The 22,654-nt window shown below is 42.4% G+C and overlaps 1 protein-coding gene across 3 annotated transcripts in view; it reads right to left on the bottom strand.

The window, feature by feature from the left end:
• Positions 1–22,654, bottom strand: part of ULK2 (unc-51 like autophagy activating kinase 2) — a 142,873-nt gene that overhangs the window by 39,288 nt on the left and 80,931 nt on the right. For 2 of the 3 annotated variants that reach the window (XM_079797269.1, XM_079797268.1), the window contains exons 14-16: positions 18,493–18,553; positions 10,462–10,599; positions 1,714–1,859 (exon numbers count right to left, since the gene is read on the bottom strand). In XM_079797269.1, the coding sequence (XP_079653395.1) occupies positions 1,714–1,859; positions 10,462–10,599; positions 18,493–18,553 (345 nt within the window). Of the gene's footprint in view, positions 1–1,713; positions 1,860–10,461; positions 10,600–18,476; positions 18,554–22,654 lie in introns of all 3 variants that reach the window. The other variant, XM_079797270.1, reaches the window with a different exon arrangement.

Genomic DNA, 22,654 nt, shown 5'->3' with positions numbered 1-22,654 from the left:
GTAGTTTACAAAATTTACTCAGCAAACAGCTCAGCTAAGCAACCAATGTGCTGGGTGCTTGGCATACTAGGATCAAAAGTACCTATAATCTTAAAACAAGATCAATAGGAAAGAAAGCCACGTACACTCAGCATCTGCAACAAGTATGTCATTAAAACAGGGAAGTACAAAGAGTTTGTCCATAATGTTGGAGGCTTGTGGAGCTGAATGACAGCCCAGCTACTGTACCTCTGAATCCACCCGCTCCTGCTCCCCAGGGCTCCCAGCCACTGACTACATATGTTCGAGGCATTAATTCAGGCCTGTTCAAGCAGGTCAGAAAATTTGGACAACTCAGTGCATGGGGACACTCCTTCAGTCGGGCTAACCTCTCTGAGCCCTCACTGTAGCCAGGACTCCTCCTTCCTTACTTTCCCTCACAGGATCGCATCTGCATGGCAGTCGTAGGGGGCTCCCTGTGAACTCCTGCTTCCTCTCCTTTATCTAGCACAGGTGTTCCCCAATCTCTCTTGCACATCTCTGCATCTACCTTCTTTGCATGTACCTCTTAATGACCCAAACCAATAAAAAGGAGAGCTGGGGAAGACTTCAGGGGATTTAAGTAGGCAAGAAACATAGGTCTACAAAAAGGAAGAGGCACCGACCAAGGGGTTAGGTAGGCAGGCAAAGGGTTAGCAGACTCTGAGAAAGAGCCTTTTCCTTGAGTTCAAGGATAAGTTTTGGAACATGTCTCTGGAGACCTTGGAGTGCCTTAGGAGCTGCTGAGGGATGAAACAGAGCCAACATTTTGTTTGAAAAAAATTTCAGCTAAAAACAGCTTCAAAACCATTGCAACAGGTGAGGTGGTGACACGTTTTGTGTGTGTGTGTTTTTGTGGGTTTCTTTTTTAAATATTATCACTGTGGTTTTGAAATCAGGGCTTCTGGGCACTGTCCTTGCTCTGCCTCCTCCCAACCTTCCCATTCCCTCTGAATCCTACCCGGCAGTCTTGGCTGAGGGTGGTGGCCCTCTCCGTTTAGAAATGTGTGTGCATATAAAAAAGCTTTGGGTTTTTGTTGCAATTTTGAGATCTGCCACCACTGGGCCCTCTCTGTACTACCTTTTCTTCCCCACCATAGGGATGCTATTTTACACAAATTCTGCAATCCCAGTTGCTCTGGTCTCTCTTACATATATTCTAAAGTTGAAGCATTTTCTTTGTCTTATTTCCACTAAACGAGTGCTTTAAGGTTTTTATGTTTGGTTGGGTTTTGTTGTTGCTGTTGTGTTTCTGCTCTGTTTTAACTGTTCCTCTTTCTTACATGGTTCCCAGGAGGTGGCAGACTGTAACGAGGCTACCGCCACATCCCTCCCTGGACACAGGCAGTACTGTTATGTACACGACTGTCTTTTAATCCTCAGAAATCTGAGTAAGTAGGGTAGGCGTTTTATGTATTTTAACCTAGGTTTTCTGACTTTGTGTTTAGAGCCCAAACCCAAAGGAGATACTTTTTATCCAAAAGATCCATTTGTATTATTATATTTCCAATGGACACCCTAACAGATTTACCCAGAGGTTCTCGAGAGGGACTAGGGGGAAGGGTATACCCAGGGGGCGGGATATGGTCCCAGCCAGCTGAGACTCTCTGCCACGGTGAGCCAATGGTCCCAAAGAGAGTGCTAGGTCAGATCTGGCAGTAAAAAATGTTGAGGACAACTGCTTTAAACTCATACCCAAAGGGGAAGGTGAATAAGGCCTGGAAGACCCAGTGGAGAGTCTTCGTCCGACTGTCTGTGCTGCATCTGCGGGCGCTGGGGAGCCAGCTCCCACCCGGAGGAAGCCCATAGGACTGGTGTTGGACCTTCGCACCACTGCAGACCTGGGAAGAAAAAGAAAATGACTCCCTCTGACAGGTTCTCGGACTCTCTTTATTTTTGTCTTTTCCTAAAACTTCCTAGAAATATGCCATGGAGTAGATTTTTTTTAAAAATATGTAACACAGTCACATGGCACAAGTATAAAATGCATAAAATTATCTAGTGAAGTCTCCCTCTCAACCTAGTACCCTTTCTCCTAATTCCCAGCACTTCCTCCACCTGACGCACAAGGCTACCCGTTTTCAGTCTCTGACGTCCTTCCAGAGCTCCTAATTCACTGCCGGCACACCCGGCACTGCACACACTGCCAGCCCTAGGACAGCACAGGTTTGACTGCGCAGGTCCACCTACATACATTTTTTTTCAACAAATACTGTAAATGTATTTTCTGTTATGATTTTAATATTTTCTTCTCTCTAGCTTACTTTATTATAAGAATACAGCATATGATATAGTATATAACATACACAATATGTGTTAATCAACATATATTAATCGACTATTTATATGGTAAGGCTTCTGGTCAACAGTAGGCTATTAGTAGTTAAGTTTTGGGGGAGTCAAATTTTCAATCGCACAGGGCATTGGGGCCCTAACCTCTGTGTTATTCAAAGGCCCACTGTATAATCATACTTTCATCTTTAGAAAAGATAATGTTATACATACCAACCATTTTCTCTCTCATTTTTTAAATGAACTATCAGCCAATAGTTCTTTTCTTTAATGCTCAAACTGGTGTCTAGTGGATTTTTTAAATGTTTTTATTGATTTTAGAGTAAGAGGAAGGGAGAGGCAGAGATAGAAACACTGATGTATAGAGAAACATCAACATCAATCGGTCACCTCCTGCATGCCTCCTGCTGGGGACTGAGCCACAACCTGGGCTGTGCCCCAACCAAACCAAACCAGTGACCTCCTGGTTCATGGGTTGATGCTCAACCACTGAGTAGCTGGGCTATACCAACCATTTTCAAATTTGAGGGTGTTACTACCCCATTATACTCTTAAAATTACTGATGATCCCAGAGAGATTTTATTCATGCAACATACAAGCTGATACTTACTGTATTAGAAGTTAAACAGGAATTTTTGGAATTATCAATTCATTAAAAATAAACTTACCATAGGGAACATAATTATGAAAAATAATTATATCTTCCAAAACAAAATAAGTTAGCAAAAAGTGTGACATTATTTTACATTTTTGCGAATCTCTAATATCTGATTAAATAGATGACAGATGGATTCTCAGAACTATTTCTACATTCAATCTGTATAACACTAGGTGTAGTATATGAAGGAAACCCAGACTTACACAGATATGTAACTGGAAAGGGGAGAAATATTTTGGTAGCCTTTTCAGATACTTCTCTTTGATGCTACATAAAAACTCAGCAAGTCATCATTTCTGAAAGACTAGTCACAGCATGGAATTAGGAACCACGTCAGTGAGATTAGGTATTCTGTTACATTTGATCACTTGGGAAATATTGGTTGAGCCCAGCTGGTGTCGCTCAGTGGTTGAACATCGACTTTTGAACCAGAAGGTCACGGTTCAATTCCCAGTTAGGGTACATGTCTGGGTTTTGGGTGCAATCCCCAGCAGAGTCGTGCAGGAGGCAGCCAATCAATGATCCTCCCTCATCACTGATGTTTCTATCTCTCTTCTCCCCCTCCCTTCCTCTCTGAAATCAATAAAAATATATTTAAAAAAAGAAAATATTGGTTGACTGAGTTATGCAGATATTCTAAATGTTGACACATTATATAATATCAAAGAGTCACATTCACATCAAAAGAGCACCATTAATCTTAGAAATGGCTGTCAATATGTAACAGGAGCTGTCAAGATCACAATGATGAATACAAGTTGTCCAAAATTCTAATTTTTATTCAGGAGCTCAAATTTTATGCCACTTGTTTTCTAAAGTTACAGACTTATTTCATTTTTTACAAAATGACTGCCAAATATCCATAATCATAGTTTTGTTCTTAAAAAATGGTGTTCATGGAAAAGTGGCTAGTTCAGCTCGCAACTAAAACAATCATACAAGTGCTTTTCCTTAAGACAACTATTCCAATGTGCCACAGAAGTACTTTATGCCTACATTCCACTCAAAGCTAAGATTTTCAAAGAAAAATAATAATTTTTACTGCTTCATTGAAGACATTCTTTGGTACTGCAAGTGTGTGATAGTAAAGAACACAAAGACTAAGTATAGATGGGGGCCACTAGTTTGAGATGTTTTAAGGCACCAGCAATTTATCCATCACTGGTTTTGCACTATCAGTATATGCAGTGAAAAAGCAAACAATATTCTAGTATTATTATGAAAATAGTTTTTTCCTCATGGACCCTATAAAAAGGGAGCCACAAACCACACCTGAGAATCACTGCTAATAACACTCTTCATCACTTTTTTTCACTTTATAATAAACTAAACAATCTTCTACTTTAGGACATGGAGAGCTGCTTTACTCTTTTTTGGAAGATGTTCCATTGTCAGAGATAATCTATAATAAATCAGTCCCTTACTGGTGGGCATTTGGCTTATTTCTCATCCTCTGCTATTATAACAATAACTTTGTATACAATTTCATACACAGGCAAGGACTGATTATCTATACAATAAGTTACCAGAAGTTGAAGTGCTGCTTAAAAGATATCCTAATAGCCGAAACCGGTTTGGCTCAGTGGATAGAGCGTCGGCCTGCGGACTGAAAGGTCCCAGGTTCAATTCCAGTCAAGGGCATGTACCTTGGTTGCAGGCACATCCCCAGTGGGGGGTGTGCAGGAGGCAGCTGATCGATGTTTCTCTCTCATCGATGTTTCTAACTCTCTATCCCTCTCCTTTCCTCTCTGTAAAAAACTCAATAAAATATTTTTTTAAAAAAAGAGAGATATCCTAATATATAAAAACTCAGGGTCCATAACATCCACAATGACCGGAGGCTCGACCAACCGGAAGTCAGTGCTGGGTTGCCGAAGTCAGTGCTGCCTCAGCTGTGGGAGCCCGGACCCAGCACTGATTGCCAAGGGGGGCTGCAGATCAGGCCTGGAGAGAGGCCCAGGGACAGAGAAGCAGGGTCTGATCCGTAGCCTCCATGGCAGCTGTTGATCAGCACTTGCCTCTCTCTTTCGCTCCGGGCCTGGCCAGCAGCTGCGCCTCTTTCTCTTTGGCCTCCGCTGGGGCTGCTGATCAGCCCTGCCTCTCTGATCAGGCCCGTTGATAGGCCCGGAGACGCTGACTGGCATAGAAACCAACCAATCAGAACCAAATCCAGGTGAACTGCGAGGAGCCAATGGCTGCCTAGGAGGCAGAGCTTTTGACACTGACTGGCATAGAAACCGACCAATCAGAACCAAATCTGGGTGAACTGCGAAGGCAGAACCTAAGGTGAAGGCTGAGGAGGGGTTTTAAGGGCAACAGCTGTTTGGTGTAAGGTGTAAGAAAGTGGTTCAATTTTTTAATGACTAGTTTGGCAGTATAGTGCATATGGCTGGCTATCAGTCCAGATATAGGGATTATGTATTTTTGTCTGCCAAGAGTATCTCCTCCTGATGAAAAAGGCTCCCCCCCCCCCCCGCCCATTTAAGCAATCCTATCCTATATAATCTATCTATACTACTAAAAGGGTAATATGCTAATTAGACCAGGTTGACTGGCCATCTTTCGGACATCCGACTTCCTTCTGGAGAAAGCCATGGTGGTGGGGGCCGAGGCAGAGGCCATTAGGGGCAATCAGGCTGGCAGGGGAGGGCAGTTGGGGCGAGATCAGGCCAGGAGGGGAGGGCAGTTGGGGACAAGATCAGGCCGGCAGGGGAGGGCAGTTGGGGGCGACCAGGCAGGCAGAGGCAGTTAGGAGCAATCAGGCCGGCAGGGGAGAGCAGTTAGGGGCGAGATCAGGCCGGCAGGAGAGGGCCATTGGGGGCAAGATCAGGCCAGCAGGGGAGGGCAGTGGGGGGCAACCAGGCCAGCAGGGGAGGGCAGTTAGGGGCGAGATCAGGCCAGCAAGGGAAGGCAGTTAGGGGTGATCAGGCAGGCAAAGGCAGTCAGGGGCGAGATCAGGCCAGCAGGGGAGCAGTTGGGGGCGAAATCAGGCCAGCAGGGAAGGGCAGTTAGGAGCGATCAGGCAGGCAGGCAGGTGAGTGGTTAGGAGCCAGCAGTCCCAGATTGCGAGAGGGATGTCCGATTGGAGAGGGTGCAGGCTGGGCTGGGGGAACACGTTCCCCGCCCCCGTGCACAAATTTCATGCACCAAGCCACTAGTATACATTAATAATTTTCATACGTATTGCAAAATGCCCTTTGTAAAAGTTTTCTCAATGGTGAGGATCATTTTCCATTCATTGAGCTGTTTATTTGGTGGGCCCTTTTAACCTAAAATCTTGTATCCACCAATGCTGAAAAAAATTTTTGTGATTTCCTAGAAATTTTCTTCCTCATTATTTTCTTTTTCTTTCTGGAATACCTATAACTAACCCTTGAAGAATATTTTTCATTTATATTTTCCAACTTTATTTGGTTCACCTATTTCAGATACTTCAACTTTGTCTCCCAGCATTTATTTTAATTATTATAATTTGTATTGTCCAAGAAGAGAGCTTTTTAATTTTTATTTATTCAATAGTATTTCTTTCTTATTTATGGATGCAGTTTCTAACCTTTCTCTAAAGGTACTAATTTTTAAAATAAGTTTATTTTCTTTGCATTCTTGCTATTTCCTTCAGATTCAGTTTTCCTATTTTTAGCCATATTCCTCACTTTCACCTCTCCACTGAGTTCTCCAAGATTTCGGTTTCTGAGAGTACTATGGGGCACAGCTGTTCTCACTGTCAGCAGGCATTCATCTTCCATTCTCTTTGCTTCCCAGAAATTTATTGACATCTCCCACCCACTGAATATTTATTCTTATTTTACTTTTTCTTTGTGGACTTATACCATTGTCATTCCTTTGCTACCTCAGTGAAGTTTCAGAATGTAGAAAAAATAAATAATATATAAATAATCTGCTACTACTGGTGGGATTCCATTTTTTAACACACTTTTCCTCAATTCTTAAAAATAATTATATTTGTGGACAAAATATATACATACTATATCACCCTGCCAAGCTTAAATATTATCTAAATAGATCCATTACAAAAAATTTTTTATTCAATTTTTTGTACCATTTTGTACACCTCCATTATACAGGGTGGGGAAAAAGTAAGTTTACAGTTGTGAGTACATAAAACATAGAGCTTATTCTTGTATTATTTTTATTAATCATTGTCCATAAGAACAGCTTTTGACCCACCCTATACACATACATAAGGGACAAAGTTGATTTTTTTTGCAATTACAGTTTACATTCAATATTATTTTGTATTAGTATCGGGGGTATAGCATAATAGTTAGGTAATCATCTACTTTACAAAGTGTTCCTCCTGACATTTGCAGTACTCAAGTGACACCATAGTTATTAAACTACCAGAGGCCCGGTGCACGAATTTGTGCATAGGTGGGGTCCGGTTGGCCTGCCCCAATCGGGGCCGATCTGGCTGGGCCAGCTGTGGGGAGGGGACACGAGTTTGGCTGGCCCTGCCCCCTGGTTGAACTCCCAGTAGATGGGACAATTTGCATGCTAGTCTTTTATTATATAGGATTATTGGCTATATTTCCTATGTTGTACTTTACACCCAGATGACTATATTGTAATTACCAATCTGTACTTCTCAATCCCTTTACCATTTTCACCCACACCCCCAAATCCCTTCTGCCAACCATCAGCCTGTTCTCTATATCTACAAGTCTGTTTCTGTTTTGTTTGTTTATATTGTTCCTTTAGATTCCACATATGAATGAACTTATATGGTATTTGTCTTTCTCTGACTGACTTATTTCACTTAGTATAATACCCTCTGGGTCTATCCACGCTATCACAAATGGTAAGATTTCATAATTTTTTAAGGCTGTTTATTATTTGTATTTTTTATCCTTTTCTTCTTTTTTTTTAAATAGATTTCAAAGAGGAAGGGAGAGGGAGGAGGAGATAGAAACATCAATGATGAAAGAGAATCACTCATCAGCTGCCTCCTGCATGCCCCCTACTGGGGATCAAGCCTGCAACCCAGGTATGTGCCCTGAGAGACCCTTTAACATTTCTTATAATCCTGGTTTGATGGTGATGAACCTTAGCTTCTTCTTGTCTGGGAAGCTCTTTATCTGTCCTTTGATTCTAAATGATAGCTTTGCTAGATAAGAGTAATCTTGGTTGTAGGTCCTTGTTTTCATCACTTTGAGTATTTCTTGCCAATCCTTTCTGGCCTGCAAAGTTTCTATTGAGAAATCAGCTGAGAGTCTTATGGGAGCTCCCTTGAAGGTAACTAACTGCTTTTCTTTTGCTGCTTTTAAGATTCTCTTTCTGTCTTTAACCTCTGCCATTTTAATTGTGTGTCTTACTGTGGGCCTCCGTAGGTTCACCTTGTTTGGGACTCTGTGCTTCCAGGACTTGTATGTTTATTTCCTTCATGGGAAATAGGTTAGGGAAGTTTTCTGTCATTTTTTCAAACAGGTTTTCAATTTGTTCTTACTCTTCTCCTTCTGGCACCCAATGATGTGAATGTTTTTATGCTTGAAGTTGCCCCAGAGGCTCCTTACACTATCCTTTTTTAAAATTATTTTTTGCTGTTCTAATTGTGTATTTTTTGCTTCCCTATATTCCAAATTGCTGATTTGAATCTACTCTACTACTGATGCCTGTAATTTATTCTTCATTTCAGTTAGGGTATCTGTCATTTCTTATTGGTTCTTTTTTATGGTTTCCATGTCCTTTTTTATGCTGTGAAGTTCTCACCTAGTTCCTTGAGCATCCTTATAACCATTGCTTTGAACACTGTATCTAGTAGTCTGCTTGCCTTCATTTCATTTAGTTTTTTCTGGAGATTCCTCCTGTTCTTTCATTTGGTACTTGTTTCTTTGTCTCTGCATTTTGGCAGCTTCCCTAGTTTGTTTCCATGTATTAGGTAGAGTTGTTATGTCTGCTGGACTTGGTAGGTGTCCTGCAGGGCCCCATGTACAGCTTCCCCAGTCACCCAAGCTGGGCACTGCAGGTATACTTCTGTGTGGGCTGTGTGCACTGTCCTGTTGTTGTTGAGCCTTAATTGCTGTTGGCGTCACTGGGAGGAACTAACCCTCAGGCTGATCAGCTGCAAGGACTGGCTGTGACTACAGTGAAGGAGATGCTGTACAGGGGCCAACCCTATAGAGCAGGACTTGCTTCAGTGGGTCTTGGGTGCTTGCCAAGTCCGCCTCTTGGGTGTGTTGCTTGTGGAGGTGGTAGGGTTATAATTTGGCATGGTCTGAAGCTGTCCATTGAGTACACTGGCTCTGGGGCCTCCTGGGAGGTACAAGGTTAGCCACTACCTGTGCCCTGCCTGGGACAACATGGCACACGCTACAAAGCAACCTGCAGATGGCTACCACTTGTGCTGGGCTTGGAGATGCCCAGGAGAGACCAAGCTGCACACCAAGGCCATTAGTGCCAGACCTGGGGCCACTTAGCGAAAGGTATGGGGTATGCAGAGGCCAGATACTGCTTGTTTGAGAGATTTTAGGAAAGTCCAAAGCATGAGGTAAGAGATGCCATTTGTATAGAGAAGCTACTGGAAATGGCTTGGGTGTGCCCACTAGTTAGGTAAGGCAAGGTCTCGGGGAATCACCAGGGTGGGGCAGACAGTATGAGCCAGGTTGATAAGAGACTTGGCTATGTAGCCACTTACCAGCTCTGTGCAGGAAGAGCTCAGAAAAGGAACAATGGCCTTTGCCATCACTTTTGTCTGGGAGCTGCCCCTCCAGCTCTCACCCTGATGCCTATCAACTCAGTTCCTCCCCATATGTCCCTGCTGCCTTCAAGCTTCTTCCCCAGCGCTGGAGCTTAGAGCAAGTGCGTCTGAGTAGGTCTGTGAACAGGCTCCTTAAGATGAACTGCTTAGAACTCCAGCTGCCCTCTGTCTCATTCAGCCACAATCCCCTTAGTTTTTATAGCCAGAAGTTATGGGCACTTTTCTTCCTGGCATTGGAACCCCCGGCTATGAGGCCTGGTGTGGGGGCTGGGACCCCTCGCTCTTCAAGGGGACCTCCACAGCCAAGATATCCCTCCTGATTTTTACCTGCAACACATGTTGTGGGACCAGACATTCCATGTCTCTGTCCCTCCTACTAGTCTCGATGTGGTTTCTTCTTTATATCCTTAGTTATAGGACTTCTGTACAGCTTGGTTTCAGGTGGTTCTAAAGTATGGTTGTTCTGTAGTGGTAATTTTGATGAGGTTATGAGTAACCGCATTTACCTATGCTGCTATCTTGACTGGAACCCCCAACATATTTATAAGAAAAGCCCGTAGACAAAGGGTCCCGGGTTCGATTCCAGTCAAGGGCATGTACCTTGGTTGGCAGGCTCCTTCCCAGCCCAGGTGCGTGCAAGAGGCAACCAATCGATGTGTTTCTCTCACATCGATGTTTCTCTGTCTTTCCTTCTCTCTTCCACTCTCTCTAAAAGATTAATGGAAAAATATCCTTGGATGCAGATTAACAAAAAAAGAGAAAAAAATCCTAGCTTACCTTGGAGAACCATGTAGATTTGTGCCAGAGCTGGCAGTAGATGTGAGATTCTGCTCCATGCGCTGGTAATTCCTTATCTGAGTAGGAACTGGAATTGGTGCTGTTTCACTGTGAGGTGACACAGTAGGCACATACTGTCTGCAACCATAAATTATTGAAAAAGAAAGAAATCCAAGTTAAGACCCATTGGTAATATTTAGAGAAAAATTCTAGAAGAAGCAAAATGATCAGTTCTACATGTAAATAAGAAATGATCATCTTATAAAAATATATAAAGCAAAAAATTGTCATTTGTCATTAAAAGAACTCTCCTGGCATTCATATGCATATTTAAGACTAAGATTTATAACAAGAACTGAAAAAACATTCCTCTACAATAAGAAAATTAGGTTGGCAAAACTTAGTTTCATCTGCTCACATTCTGCTATTCATTACTCTATGAGAGAAAAATACATTTCTAGGAAAATACGTTGGGAAATGAACAGGAAGTTCAAAATCAAAGATGACTGGAATGTTTACAAAAGTTATGAATGCAGTAAACATTCCCAAGGAACTCTGACTTTTATGAAGACTGAAAATACACTGCAATTCTCAAAGCATAGAACTGATCTGAAGTCCACATTTTTAAATGTTAGAATTTCTTAATAGCCTCTTTTATTGATTTTCATAAATTAAGAAACAGTATGTCCTGAGATGATTTTCAATTCCATTTACAACATAATACTGTATAGGGCCTTAAGATAGATGACTTACTTCATTCTTTGCCCTTCTATAATTCTAAAAAACACACAAAAATCTCCCACTTTTCCCCAATTATAACATTACAGATGTAAGAGATTGTATAGTTATCTAAGCAAAACAAAGACTATCACCTAGCTTTATGGTAGAAAATTTTAAACCATTAGAGCGGTGGTTCTCAACCTTTCTAATCCCGCGACCCTTTAATACAGTTCCTCATGTTGTGGTGACCCCCAACCATAAAATTATTTTCGTTGTTACTTCATAACTGTAATTTTGCTACTGTTATGAATCGTAATGTAAATATCTGTGTTTTCCGGTGGTCTTAGGCTCTACAGCAGTGGTTCTCAACCTGTGGATCGCGACGCACAGGTTGAAAACCACTAGCAGGGTCGCCTAAGAGCATCGGAAACCACAGATATTTACATTACGATTCATAACAGTAGCAAAATTACAGTTATGAAGTAGCAACGAAAATAATTTTATGGTTGGGGGTCACCACAACATGAGGAACTGTATTAAAGGGTCACGGCATTAGAAAGGTTGAGAACCACTGCATTAGAGTATTTCCTATTTAAATCAAAAGAAAATCTCATCAGTAGCAGTGATATTAGTTGCTTTCCCAATATCCATTCACCTACTGTTTCTTACTATCAGAACTCAAATTTTTTGGAAGGTATGATATGCCCAGTTAAATTATGACATATCCCAGACTTCTTTGCAGCCATGAGTAGTCAATATGTCCTTCTTGGTCAATAAGATGTAAGTGGAAGTCTTTTATCTATTCTTCCTCCTACCTGGAATGTGGGTAGGCTTACTGAAGTTTCAGCAGCTAACCTGGAACCATGAAGGAAAGGCTAGAGCAGTGATGGCGAACCTATGACACGCGTGACAGCACTGACACACGTAGCCATTTCTGATGACACGCGGCCGCTGAAGCGGCCGCATGCCGAGGATGAAACATTTGCTGCTCCTGAGGATGAAACATTTGCGAAATAATGTTTTTTCCTCAAAGTGACACACTACCCGAGTTATGCTCAGTTTTTTGGCTAAGTTTGACACACCAAGCTCAAACGGTTGCCCATCACTGGGCTAGAGGAACTGCAGAAAATTTCCTTGAGCCACAGAAACGAAGGCAACAACTATTTACCTTGACTTCTCTTCATGCAAGAAAACAAAACCTTGCCCTAGCCAGTTTGGCTCAGTGGATAGAGCACTGGCTGGCCTGTGAACTAAAAGGTCCCAGGTTCGATTCCGGTCAAGGGCACATGCCCGGGTTGTGGGCTCGATCCCGTCGGGGACTTGCAGGAGGCAGCCGATCCATGATTCTCTCTCATCATGGATGTTTCTATCTCTCTCTCCCTCTTCCTTCCTCTCTGAAATCAATAAAAATATATTTTTTAAAAAAACCTTTAGTGTTCAACTACACTACAGTCAGGACCCTGTTAACAATCAAGTGGAATTTCTTATTGATACACCATCCAGTGTGTTTCTATAAGCTCTCCCTATTTTTCACTTACCTAATTCTATTAAGTATCTTTTAAATACAATGACTTAGTCATCAAGTATGAGAATGTGATGTGAATGAACAAATGCCATCTTTCTACGGTCCCAATTTAATCTTTCTACGGTCCCAATATAATAAGTACCAGTACACAAAGAGTTGGTGAAGCAAGTACATCTGGGTTTTTATTTAACTTTTAATGTTGTTTGTTGAATTTATTAGGGTTACAGTGGTTCATAAATTATAGTTTCAGGTGGACAAATCTATATTACATTATCTGTATACTGTATTGTGTTTACCACCTCAAGTCAAGTCTCTGTCCATCATCATTTATTCCCCCTCTCCTATCCCTTCCTACACCCCTTCTCCCTCTGGTAATCACCATAACTGTTGTCTGCATCTATGAGGTGTAGGGTTTTTTTCTTGTTTAATTCCTTCACTATTTTCACCCAGTCGTCCAACCCCCTTCCCTCTGACAGCTGCCATCTACAGATTTCTGTATCTATGAGTCTGTTTCTATTTTGTTTATTTTGTTCATTAGATTCCACATGTAAGTGAAATCACATGGTATTTGTCTTTCCCTGACTGATTTATTTCACTGAGCATAATACTATCCAGGTCCATCCATGCTGTCACAGAAGGTAATATTTCCTTTTTTTCCCCTTCTTTTTTTTAATACCCGAGTAGTATTCCATTTCATACATGCACCACAGCTTATTAATCCAATCATCTATTGATTGACACTTAGGTTGCTTTCAAATCTTGGCAATTGTAAACAGTGCTGCAAAAAATATAGGGGTGTATATATTCTTTCAAATCAGTGTTTCAGGTTTCTTCTGATATTTTTCAGAAATGGAACTGCTGGGTCATAAAGCAGTTCCATTTTTAGGTTTCTGAGGTAACTCCATACTATTTCCACAGTGACTGCACCAGTCTGCGTTCCCACTAACAGGGTTCCATTTATCCACATCCTTGCCAACATTTGTTATTTGTTGACTTGATGACAGCCATTCCAACAGGTATGAGTTGATACCTCACTGTGGTTTTAATATGCATTTCTCTGATGATGAGTGATACTGGCATCTTTTCAATGGGCATTTTTTTAACCTATACATTGTCAGGTTCTAACATCTTCCTGCTAATCACCAAAGGGAAATTAAAAACCTAGATAAAGATGCCTTAAGAAGTAAACTTAGCAACCTTATAATTCAAGGCACTCCTCTCGGGGAATCACAAGCAACCAGCTAGCTTCTCTTATACCTCTGGTGCCTCCCCCGCCCAGAACATCAGGAGATGAACAGCCATGGCAGGTGTTCTATAAATGTTGTCCCAGTTACTGAACAGGAGCTTCGAGCAGGTTACCCAAGGATCTTCATGAGAGCTTCAGGGGACTTAGTAAAACTTTCGAGGATCTCAATGAGAATGTCAAAGACATGGAAAAGGACCAGTCAAAAATTAAGCATATACTAACTGAAAGAATAATTTACAGGGATTCAACAGTAGCGTACAGGATTCCTGGAATCAAATCAACAATTTGGAATATGAGGAAGCAAAAAACACCCAGTCAGAAGAGCAAAAAGAATACAAAAATATGAAGATAGTGTAAGGGAGCCTCTGGGACAATTTCAAATGTACCAACATTCACATTATGAGGGTGCCAGAAGGAGAAGAGAGAGCAAGATATTGAAACCTATTTGAAGAAATAATGACAGCCCTGCCCGGTATAGAGCACTGGCCTGCAGACTAAAGGGTCCCGGGTTCGATTCCAGTCAAGGTCACATGCCCAAGTTGCGGGCTCAATCCCCAGTGAGGGGCATGCAGGAGGCAGCCGATCAATGATTCTCTCTCATCATTGATGTTTCTAGCTCTCTCTCCCTCTCCATTCTTCTCTGAAATCAGTAAAAATATATTTTTTAAAAAAGAAAAATAAATTTTCTTCCCCTACCTGGATAGAGGAATACACTTACAAGTCCAGGAAGCGCAGAGTCCCAAACAAGAGGAACAGTCAAAAATTAAGAGGCCCACACCAACTCACATCATATTTAAAATGCCAAGGGTTAAAGACAAAGAAAGAATCTTAAAAGTAGCAAGAGAAAAGCTGTTAGTTACCTAAAAGGGAGCGCCCATACGGCTGTCAGAAACTCTGCATGCCAGAAGGAAGTGGCAAGAAATATTCAAAGTGATGAAAAGCAAGGACCTACAACCAGGATTACTCTACCCAGCAAAGCTATCATTTAGAATTGAAGGTCAGTTAAAGAGCTTCCCGGACAAGGAAAAGAAGTTCATCACCACCAAACTAGTATTACATGAAATGTTGAAGGTTCTTCTTTAAGAGGAAGAAGAGGAAGAAGAAGAAAAAGATTTTAAAAAATGAATAAAATGGCAATCCTATCTAACCCTATCTAATAATAGACAAATATGCAAATTGACCATACCTCCAACACACCCACAAGCCACGCCCACAAGCCAATCAGAGCGAGTATGCAAATTAACCCAAACCAAGATGGCTACAGCCACAGAGAGCAAGGTTTCCTAGGTAACAGAGGAAGCCAAGCTTTCCGCCTGCCCTTGCCAGGCCTAAGCCTGCACTCAAGCTACAAAGTTTCAATTATAGAAGGTAAACAAATTCAAACAAATGGCGGCAGAATGGAGCTTGAGGGAGCAGGCCAGGGTTGCCGCCGGCAACAGGGGAAGCAAAGCTTTCCGCACACCCTGGCAGGGCCCACCCGCTTAAGGCAACAAAGTTTCAATTATAACCCCAACAGAAATGGCTGCCGACCTCGGAGGGAGCCCCAGGCTTGGCTCCGCTCCAGGCTACAAAGTTTCAATTGTAGAAGGAAAATAAATTCCAGATACCAGGGCCTCCGCTTGGGTTGCCAGGGGGCGTGGCCGGCCTGCAAACCACCACAGGCCCCTCGCTCAGGCCGCCCCACGCCCCAAGGGAACCCCCACCCTGATCAGGGACACCCTTCAGGGCAAACCAGCTGGCCCCCACCCCTGTACCAGGCCTCTATCCTATCTAATAAAAGAGTAATATGCAGATTGATCATCACTGCAACACACAATATTGCTGCCCCATGTGGTCAAAGATCCTGCCCCCATGTGGACACAAGATGGCCACCATAAGATGGCCAGCAGGAGAAGGCAGTTGGGAGGCACCCGGCCTGCAAGGGAGGGCAGTTAGGAGGCACCCTGCCTGCAAGGGAGGGCAGTTGAGAGGGACAAAGCCTGCAAGGGAGGGCAGTTGGAGGTGATCAACCCTGCAGGAGAGGGCAGTTAGGGGTGACCAGGCTGGCAGAAGAGGGAAGTTGGGGGGAAACAGGCTGGCAGCAGAGTGGTTAGGGGGTGATCAGGCTGGCAGGCAGAAGTGGTTAGGGGCAATCAGGAAGGCAGGCAGGCAAGCAGTTGGGAGCCAGCAGTCCTGGATTGTGAGAGGGATGTCCCACTGCCCACCGGGATCGGGCCTAAACGGGCAGTCAGACATCCCTCAAGGGGTCCCATATTGGAGAGGGTACAGGCTGGGCTGAGGGACAACCCCCCTCCGTGCACGAATTTCGTGCACCGGGCCTCTAGTAAATATATATTTATCAACAAATAAATCTAAAAATCAAAGTAAACAAACAAAGAATCAAATGAACAAAATAAACTGATGAATAGAATACAATCAGAGGCCTAGAAACAGGGAACAGACTGGGGAATCTCAGAGGGAAGGAAAGGTGGGGTGGGAGGAGATTAACCAAAGAACTTATATGCATAGATGCATGACCTATGGACACAGAGAGTAGGGTGGTGAACACCTGGGGCAGGGTGGGCACCGTGTGGAGGGGGAAAAGGGGAGATATCTGTAATACTCTCAACAAAAAAGACTTAAAATAAATCTAAAAAACATTAACTCAAAATGGTTTAAAAATCTAAACATAAGATCCAAAAGTATTAATACCTAGAAGAAAACATAGGGAAAATTTTTCAAGCCTACTCATTGTATCAGGCAATGATTCTTAGATATGGATACCAAAAGTAAACAAATGGGACTACATCGAATTTTAAAACTTCTGTGCTCAAAGGACACATCAATGGAGTGAAAAGTCAACCTATGGAATGGGATAAAATATTTGTACATTGCATATCTGATAAAGGGTTAATATCTAAAATATATAATGAATTCCCACAACCAGACAACAAAAAATAACCTGATTAAAAAATGGGCAAAGGACGTGAATAGACAATTTCACCAACGATGATTTACATATGGCAAACAAGTATATGAAAAGATGCTCAAAACCACTGATCATTAGAGAAATGCAAATCACAACCACAGTGAGATATCAGTGCATACCCATTAGGGAGATGACTATTTAGAAGAAAAAAAAGGTGGCTATTATCAAGGGGAAAAAATAACAAATGTTTGCAAGGATATGAAGAAATCAGAACCCTTGTATACTGTTGTAGGAATGTAAAATGGTGCATCCATTATAGAAAACTGTATGGAGTATCCTAAAAAATTAAAAATAGAATTATCATATGATCCAACAACCCCACTTTTCAGTAAATATCCAAAAGAATTAAAGCAGGGCCTTTTGCCCAGCCGGCATGAGATCATTCCCTGTCAGGGCACATGTCTGGGTTGTGGGCTTGGTCCCCAGTGGGGGCATGCAGGAGGCAAATGATCAGTGATTCTCTCTCATCACTGAGGTCTCTCTCTCTCTCTCTCTCTCTCTCTCTCTCTCTCTCTCTCTCTCTCTCTCCCCTACCCCCTTCATCTCTGAAATCAATAAAAATATTTTTTTTAAAAAGTAGGGTCTTTTAATTAACAGATATTTGCATATTCACATTCCTAACAGCATTATTCACAAGAGCCAAGAGGCAGAAGCACTCCAAGTGTCCACTGACAGATGAATGGATAAGCAAATGTGCTACAGACACACAATGGATTATTCTGCATTAAAAGGAAATTCTGAGACACGCTACAACATGGATGACCTTGAGGACACTGTGCTGACTGCACTAAACCAATCATATGAAGACATATATTGTAGGATGAGGTTATAGAAAGTAGTCAGATTAATGGAAACAGACATCAAATGGTCGTTACCAGTGTGCAGATACACACTGAGTTCTGCGTTTCAGTTCTGCACCACACTAACTATTCTTTACTGAACTGTAAACTTTAAAATGGTTAAATGGCAGATTTTGTGTGTTTTATTCCCCAACTAGAGGCCGGGTGCATGAAAATTCATGCACTGGAGGGGGGTTCCCTCAGCCAGGCTTACCCCCTCTCACAATCCAGGAGCCCTCAGGGGCGGGAGGTGACTTGGCAATCAGGGGAAGGTGACGCCCCCCTCACACCTCTGCTGCTGCCACTGCCGGCAGCACAAGCCTCAGCCAGCCCTGGTTACCTGAGCCTCAGGCAGCCCTGGGTGGCTGGGCAGCCGCTATCTGAGACTTGCCTGTGCCTCAGGCCAGCCCTGGATGGCTGGGAGGCTGAGGAGACTGGGGGACTCTGGAGGCAGCCATGTGTAGTGGTCCGACTGTGCCGCACGCCTGCTGCCCCAGCAGGGCTGAGGGAACTGGGCGCCACCATCTTGTGGCTGTGGGCGCCATCATCTTTGAGGGCGTGTCAGTCAATTAGCATATTCCCTCTTTATTAGATAGGATTATATATATTTTTAAAATAAAAAATTGAAAAACAAAATAAATTTTATACTCAAGAACACACAAAGTTCTATAACTGTACTTATAAAAAAAAACAAAATATAAAAAATATTTTAATTACTTATGTGTAAGCATACCCTCCAAACACCAAGAACTCATTTGAAGCTCGTCTGCCAGCAGTTCCCATTGGCATATCATCTAAAGGAGAAAGAAAAATGTAGTCAGTTCTGCTGTACCGTCTACTTAAAACGTAAACTGTTTCTACTTATCATTAGTGTGGACAAAAAGGGCCACATACTAAACCTGACAAGCTCAGGGGAGGCCTGCATGGCAGGACTGGCAACTCAGAGACCTAAAGGAACCACAAAGGATGGTCTGAAATCAAAACTTCCTAACTAAAAGCGAGCCATGGCCCGTAGCCATGGAGTGGGCCAGCATCTTCCCTGACAAAGGCCAGTCTTTACCTTCACTGAGCCTGTCTACTGTCTTTGCACCTAGGATAACATACCTTTGGAATGTCAGGGTAACCCCTTTTTCCAGACCCGTCAGGGCACAACCTCTCACCAGAGCAGGAGCCCACAGAGCCCCTCATTGTTACCCTGTTCCCCACATACCATCTCCATGTGCTGTAAATGTTAGCTGTTTACTATGCCCACCAATTTAAAAGAAACATGTATCTCTAGGGCTTACTTTTTATCCAATCCCAGAGATTTCCCCATTTTGCTTTCTCCCACCCCCCTAATCCATCACCAGTGGATCTCATATAATTCCCTTCCACCTTCTACTTTGGTTCTAATGTGTAAAATAAGGAGCACAGCTGCCATTCTCTGGAGCATTTTCTCAATCCACTGGGGTTTGCTTCCTCAGTGAGCCAAACTGTTGTCAGTTTGGCTCAAATAAACTCATAAAAATTATCTACAGGTTTGGATGTTTCTTATGTTGACATTTTGAGCACAACCATTTGTCTACATGCAATTTCGTCCATGAGTAACAACAGGTGAACACAGAACACTGTACGCAGCTGAATTCACAGGCTGCAAGCCTTTCAATGCCTACTTCTATAAGCAAATACCAGGTCTTATCAAGGTAAAGTGTCACACTTATTGCAGTATTTATATATTTCTTCACCACTTAACATGTGCAAAAACTATGCTATTTTATTGTGCTCCTTTTTATGTCACTGACAAAAGTTTTGAGTATTGTATCCCCTAATCTCAATTTGCCCATAAACTGTTTTTACTGAACTCTGCAGGTTATGGTGATTTTTAGGAACATACATCACATTCTAGCACAACTGAAGGTAAACAAAGCCTAGTTCACTCTAACACTGGAGCGCCTCCATCCGCATAATAAATACTCTCTTTGGTCTTGCATGGGTTGTTGAACAAGCTGTCATAGAAACTGGGGCCTCTCAGAGTCAGCAGCAAACACCACAGGCCATGTTCATCTACTCCTCAGTCATCTAGTTATGGGAATGGAGCACAGCTTGGAAGGCAGGGGGCCTTCATTCCTTGTCACTGCTATATCCACTATGTCACACTGCTCTGTGTGATTTAAATGGCTGTAAAGGTGTAAGTAATACATGTGAAATCAGTGTTGACCAAATAATATATATTTTTAAAAAGTAAACTTTTCTGCTAACTTGTGCTCAAAAAGGGGCAGGGGGTCACAAAAACCTCTTTGAATGGTCCTGAAGGGGAACTGAGAAATGCATTTATTTTGGCACATCTCAAATCCCTGCTCTAAGGAAGATTATATTTTTTGTCGTGAAAGAGGGTAATCATGTCACGAAGTATAAGAGGTATAAGAAAAAAAAAAAAGAGGTATAAGGAAAATAAATTAAAATAAGGGAATAAAGACCAGTGGGCAAGGAAGCAGTTCTAGTTTAAAGACAACAGTTGCCGATAGGGTAAGAGAGGGAAAGGGTAGATGGAGCAGGGATAGAAGCTGGATTTCACTACGTGTTCTTCATTTTGTAGCTTTGAGTTTCAAACCATACATAATTATGAAACAAAATTAAATTTAAAAAAAGAACAATCCCTAGAAATCAAAAGTAGAATGTAGCAAAGGAACCTAACCATATATTGATTTGATAGCATAATTACCAAAATTGAAACAGGCTAATAAGCCAGGACAAGCAGAATAAGGAAACAGACAAAAAATTAAATAGCAGTTTGCAGTCACCTAAAACCGTGGTCGGCAAACTATGGCTCGCGAGCCACATACGGCTCTTTGGCCCCTTGACTGTGGCTCTTCCACAAAATACCACAGCCTGAGCGAGTCTATTTTGAAGAAATGGCGTTAGAAGAAGTTTAAGTTTAAAAAATTTGGCTCTCAAAAGAAATTTCAATGGTTGTACTGTTGATATTTGGCTCTGTTGACTAATGAGTTTGCCGACCACTGACCTAGAAAATCGAAATGCCAAGCAGTTGGCCGCCATCTAAATCCTGTCTTCACTAAACCAAGGACACTTGAGAGGCAGACATGGCTTGCACTTCTCCTCCCCAACCAGAGGGTGATAGCCTAAATCACCCCACCCAGGGAGACAGCAGAAATCCAGTGAGTGCCATCTGCCAACCACACCCAAGGACAAATGAAGAGACTAAATCTCATCTTGGTACATCAGCATAAAGCTGACGAATATTCTATCGATCCTCCCCCTGAAACCTCCCAGCTTTAAAACAATGAATTTTTCAAGAGATCTTAAACTAGGTGATTAAATTAGACATTCCTAATGGTATTATCCTAAGGACAAAAATACCCACAAGCAGTTTTTTAAAGGTTTCTTAGTAATCATATTATTGTGATACCTTGTTGTTATTTTGAAACCATGGGAGAAAAGGATAGGAGAGATTAGAGCCTAAACTTACAAGGGCAAAAGAACAGAAAAGTCAACAGCCACAAAAATGTGGAAGCTAAAAAGTTGATATAAGCAGTATCTGCCCTAGTAGGCCGGAAAAGCCAAGTACAGTCTTATCAGATCCACAAGAGGCTGGTGATTAGCAGGGTCGGATCCCCCCTACAGGAAAGGCTGGGACAGAGGGAAGCACGGGTCTCAGCCGCAGCACCCCAGGCAGAGGTGAAGGCAGCACGATCCAGTGAGAAAGGGGTTAGTGAGTGAAATCGCACATGCTGACTATTGAGACCTCCAGCCTCTCCCCCCATTGGACTCCCCACGTGGCATCAGGCACACGCTCTTCAGGCAGAAGACGGGCTGAGTCTTCTCTGGGGATCCGAGAAGCCTCTCAGAAAGGAAGCACTCCAAGGCAGACACAGCCCTATCACCCAGAGCGCAGGCTCACTATTTGTAAGACCCACCACCTACAGAGCTTTCAGCTGTTTTAATTTCCCATTCTTAATTACGAGCATACATCACCACATATTCAAGGGAAGAATCTAATAGGAAGCCCAGATTCCAAAACAAACTAGGTAGAAAAAAAAAGAACTAAAATATTTTACAAGGAAAAGTTAAAATAAATAAATATACATTATATATAAAGCTAATGACTTCAGAGATAAAACAAAATATTTCACCCTGAGGTAAGAACAATACTACTCAAAGGGGGGAAAAAGAGCTTCAGAAAATTCAAAATATGAGAACATAAATGAAAAATGCAATAGAAGTGTTAGATAAAAACATTAAGGAAATTCCCCTAAAAATGTAAGACCAAAAGATGGAAAATCAGACCCCCCAAAAAAGGAAAGAAAATCAGAGAAGGGTATTCAGATATCTGTTATCACTTTTAAATTGTATAGATGTTTTAAATATCTTATATGAGTTCTTCCCATATCTATTTTCCCATGTCAGGGGCTTAAAAGTCATCATTCCAACCTATCAAGTGAAAAGCTGAACAAACTGAACAGTCAACAATTCTTGGATCCAAAAGAGAGGGGAGGACACAGGGCAAACCGATGCCCCCAAGAGGAGAGAGACAGACAGACAAGCCTAGGGAGCTCGGGCTTACCTGAGGGGAGACTCGCCAGCAGAAAGCTCCCTGGAATCAGAGCCAGGAAGGGAAGCTTGAACCGAAATTGATAATTTGCTGGACACTCAGTGCAGACAACTCCAAGAGTTACAAACCCCGGAGGACCGAATCAGAGGGGATCAGAGTATTGTCAGATTTACGTCTAGGAGCTCAGACTCCCACAGTGACTATCTGAGAAAAATCTCTTCTTGCTTCCAGCAGGGAGAGGAGAAAAGAAACATTTTTAAGTCAGAGCATTCTGAGCTTATTAACAAGGCCTGCCCTTGGGGGAAACTATTAATCTGCTCAGGTTAAACTCAGAGCCAACTGCCCT

The sequence above is a fragment of the Cnephaeus nilssonii genome (assembly GCF_951640355.1).
Source record: "Cnephaeus nilssonii genome assembly, chromosome: 19".
Lineage (NCBI taxonomy): Eukaryota > Metazoa > Chordata > Mammalia > Chiroptera > Vespertilionidae > Cnephaeus > Cnephaeus nilssonii.
Note: the sequence above shows the minus strand (reverse complement) of the source record. Positions and strands in the feature narration are given on the sequence as shown.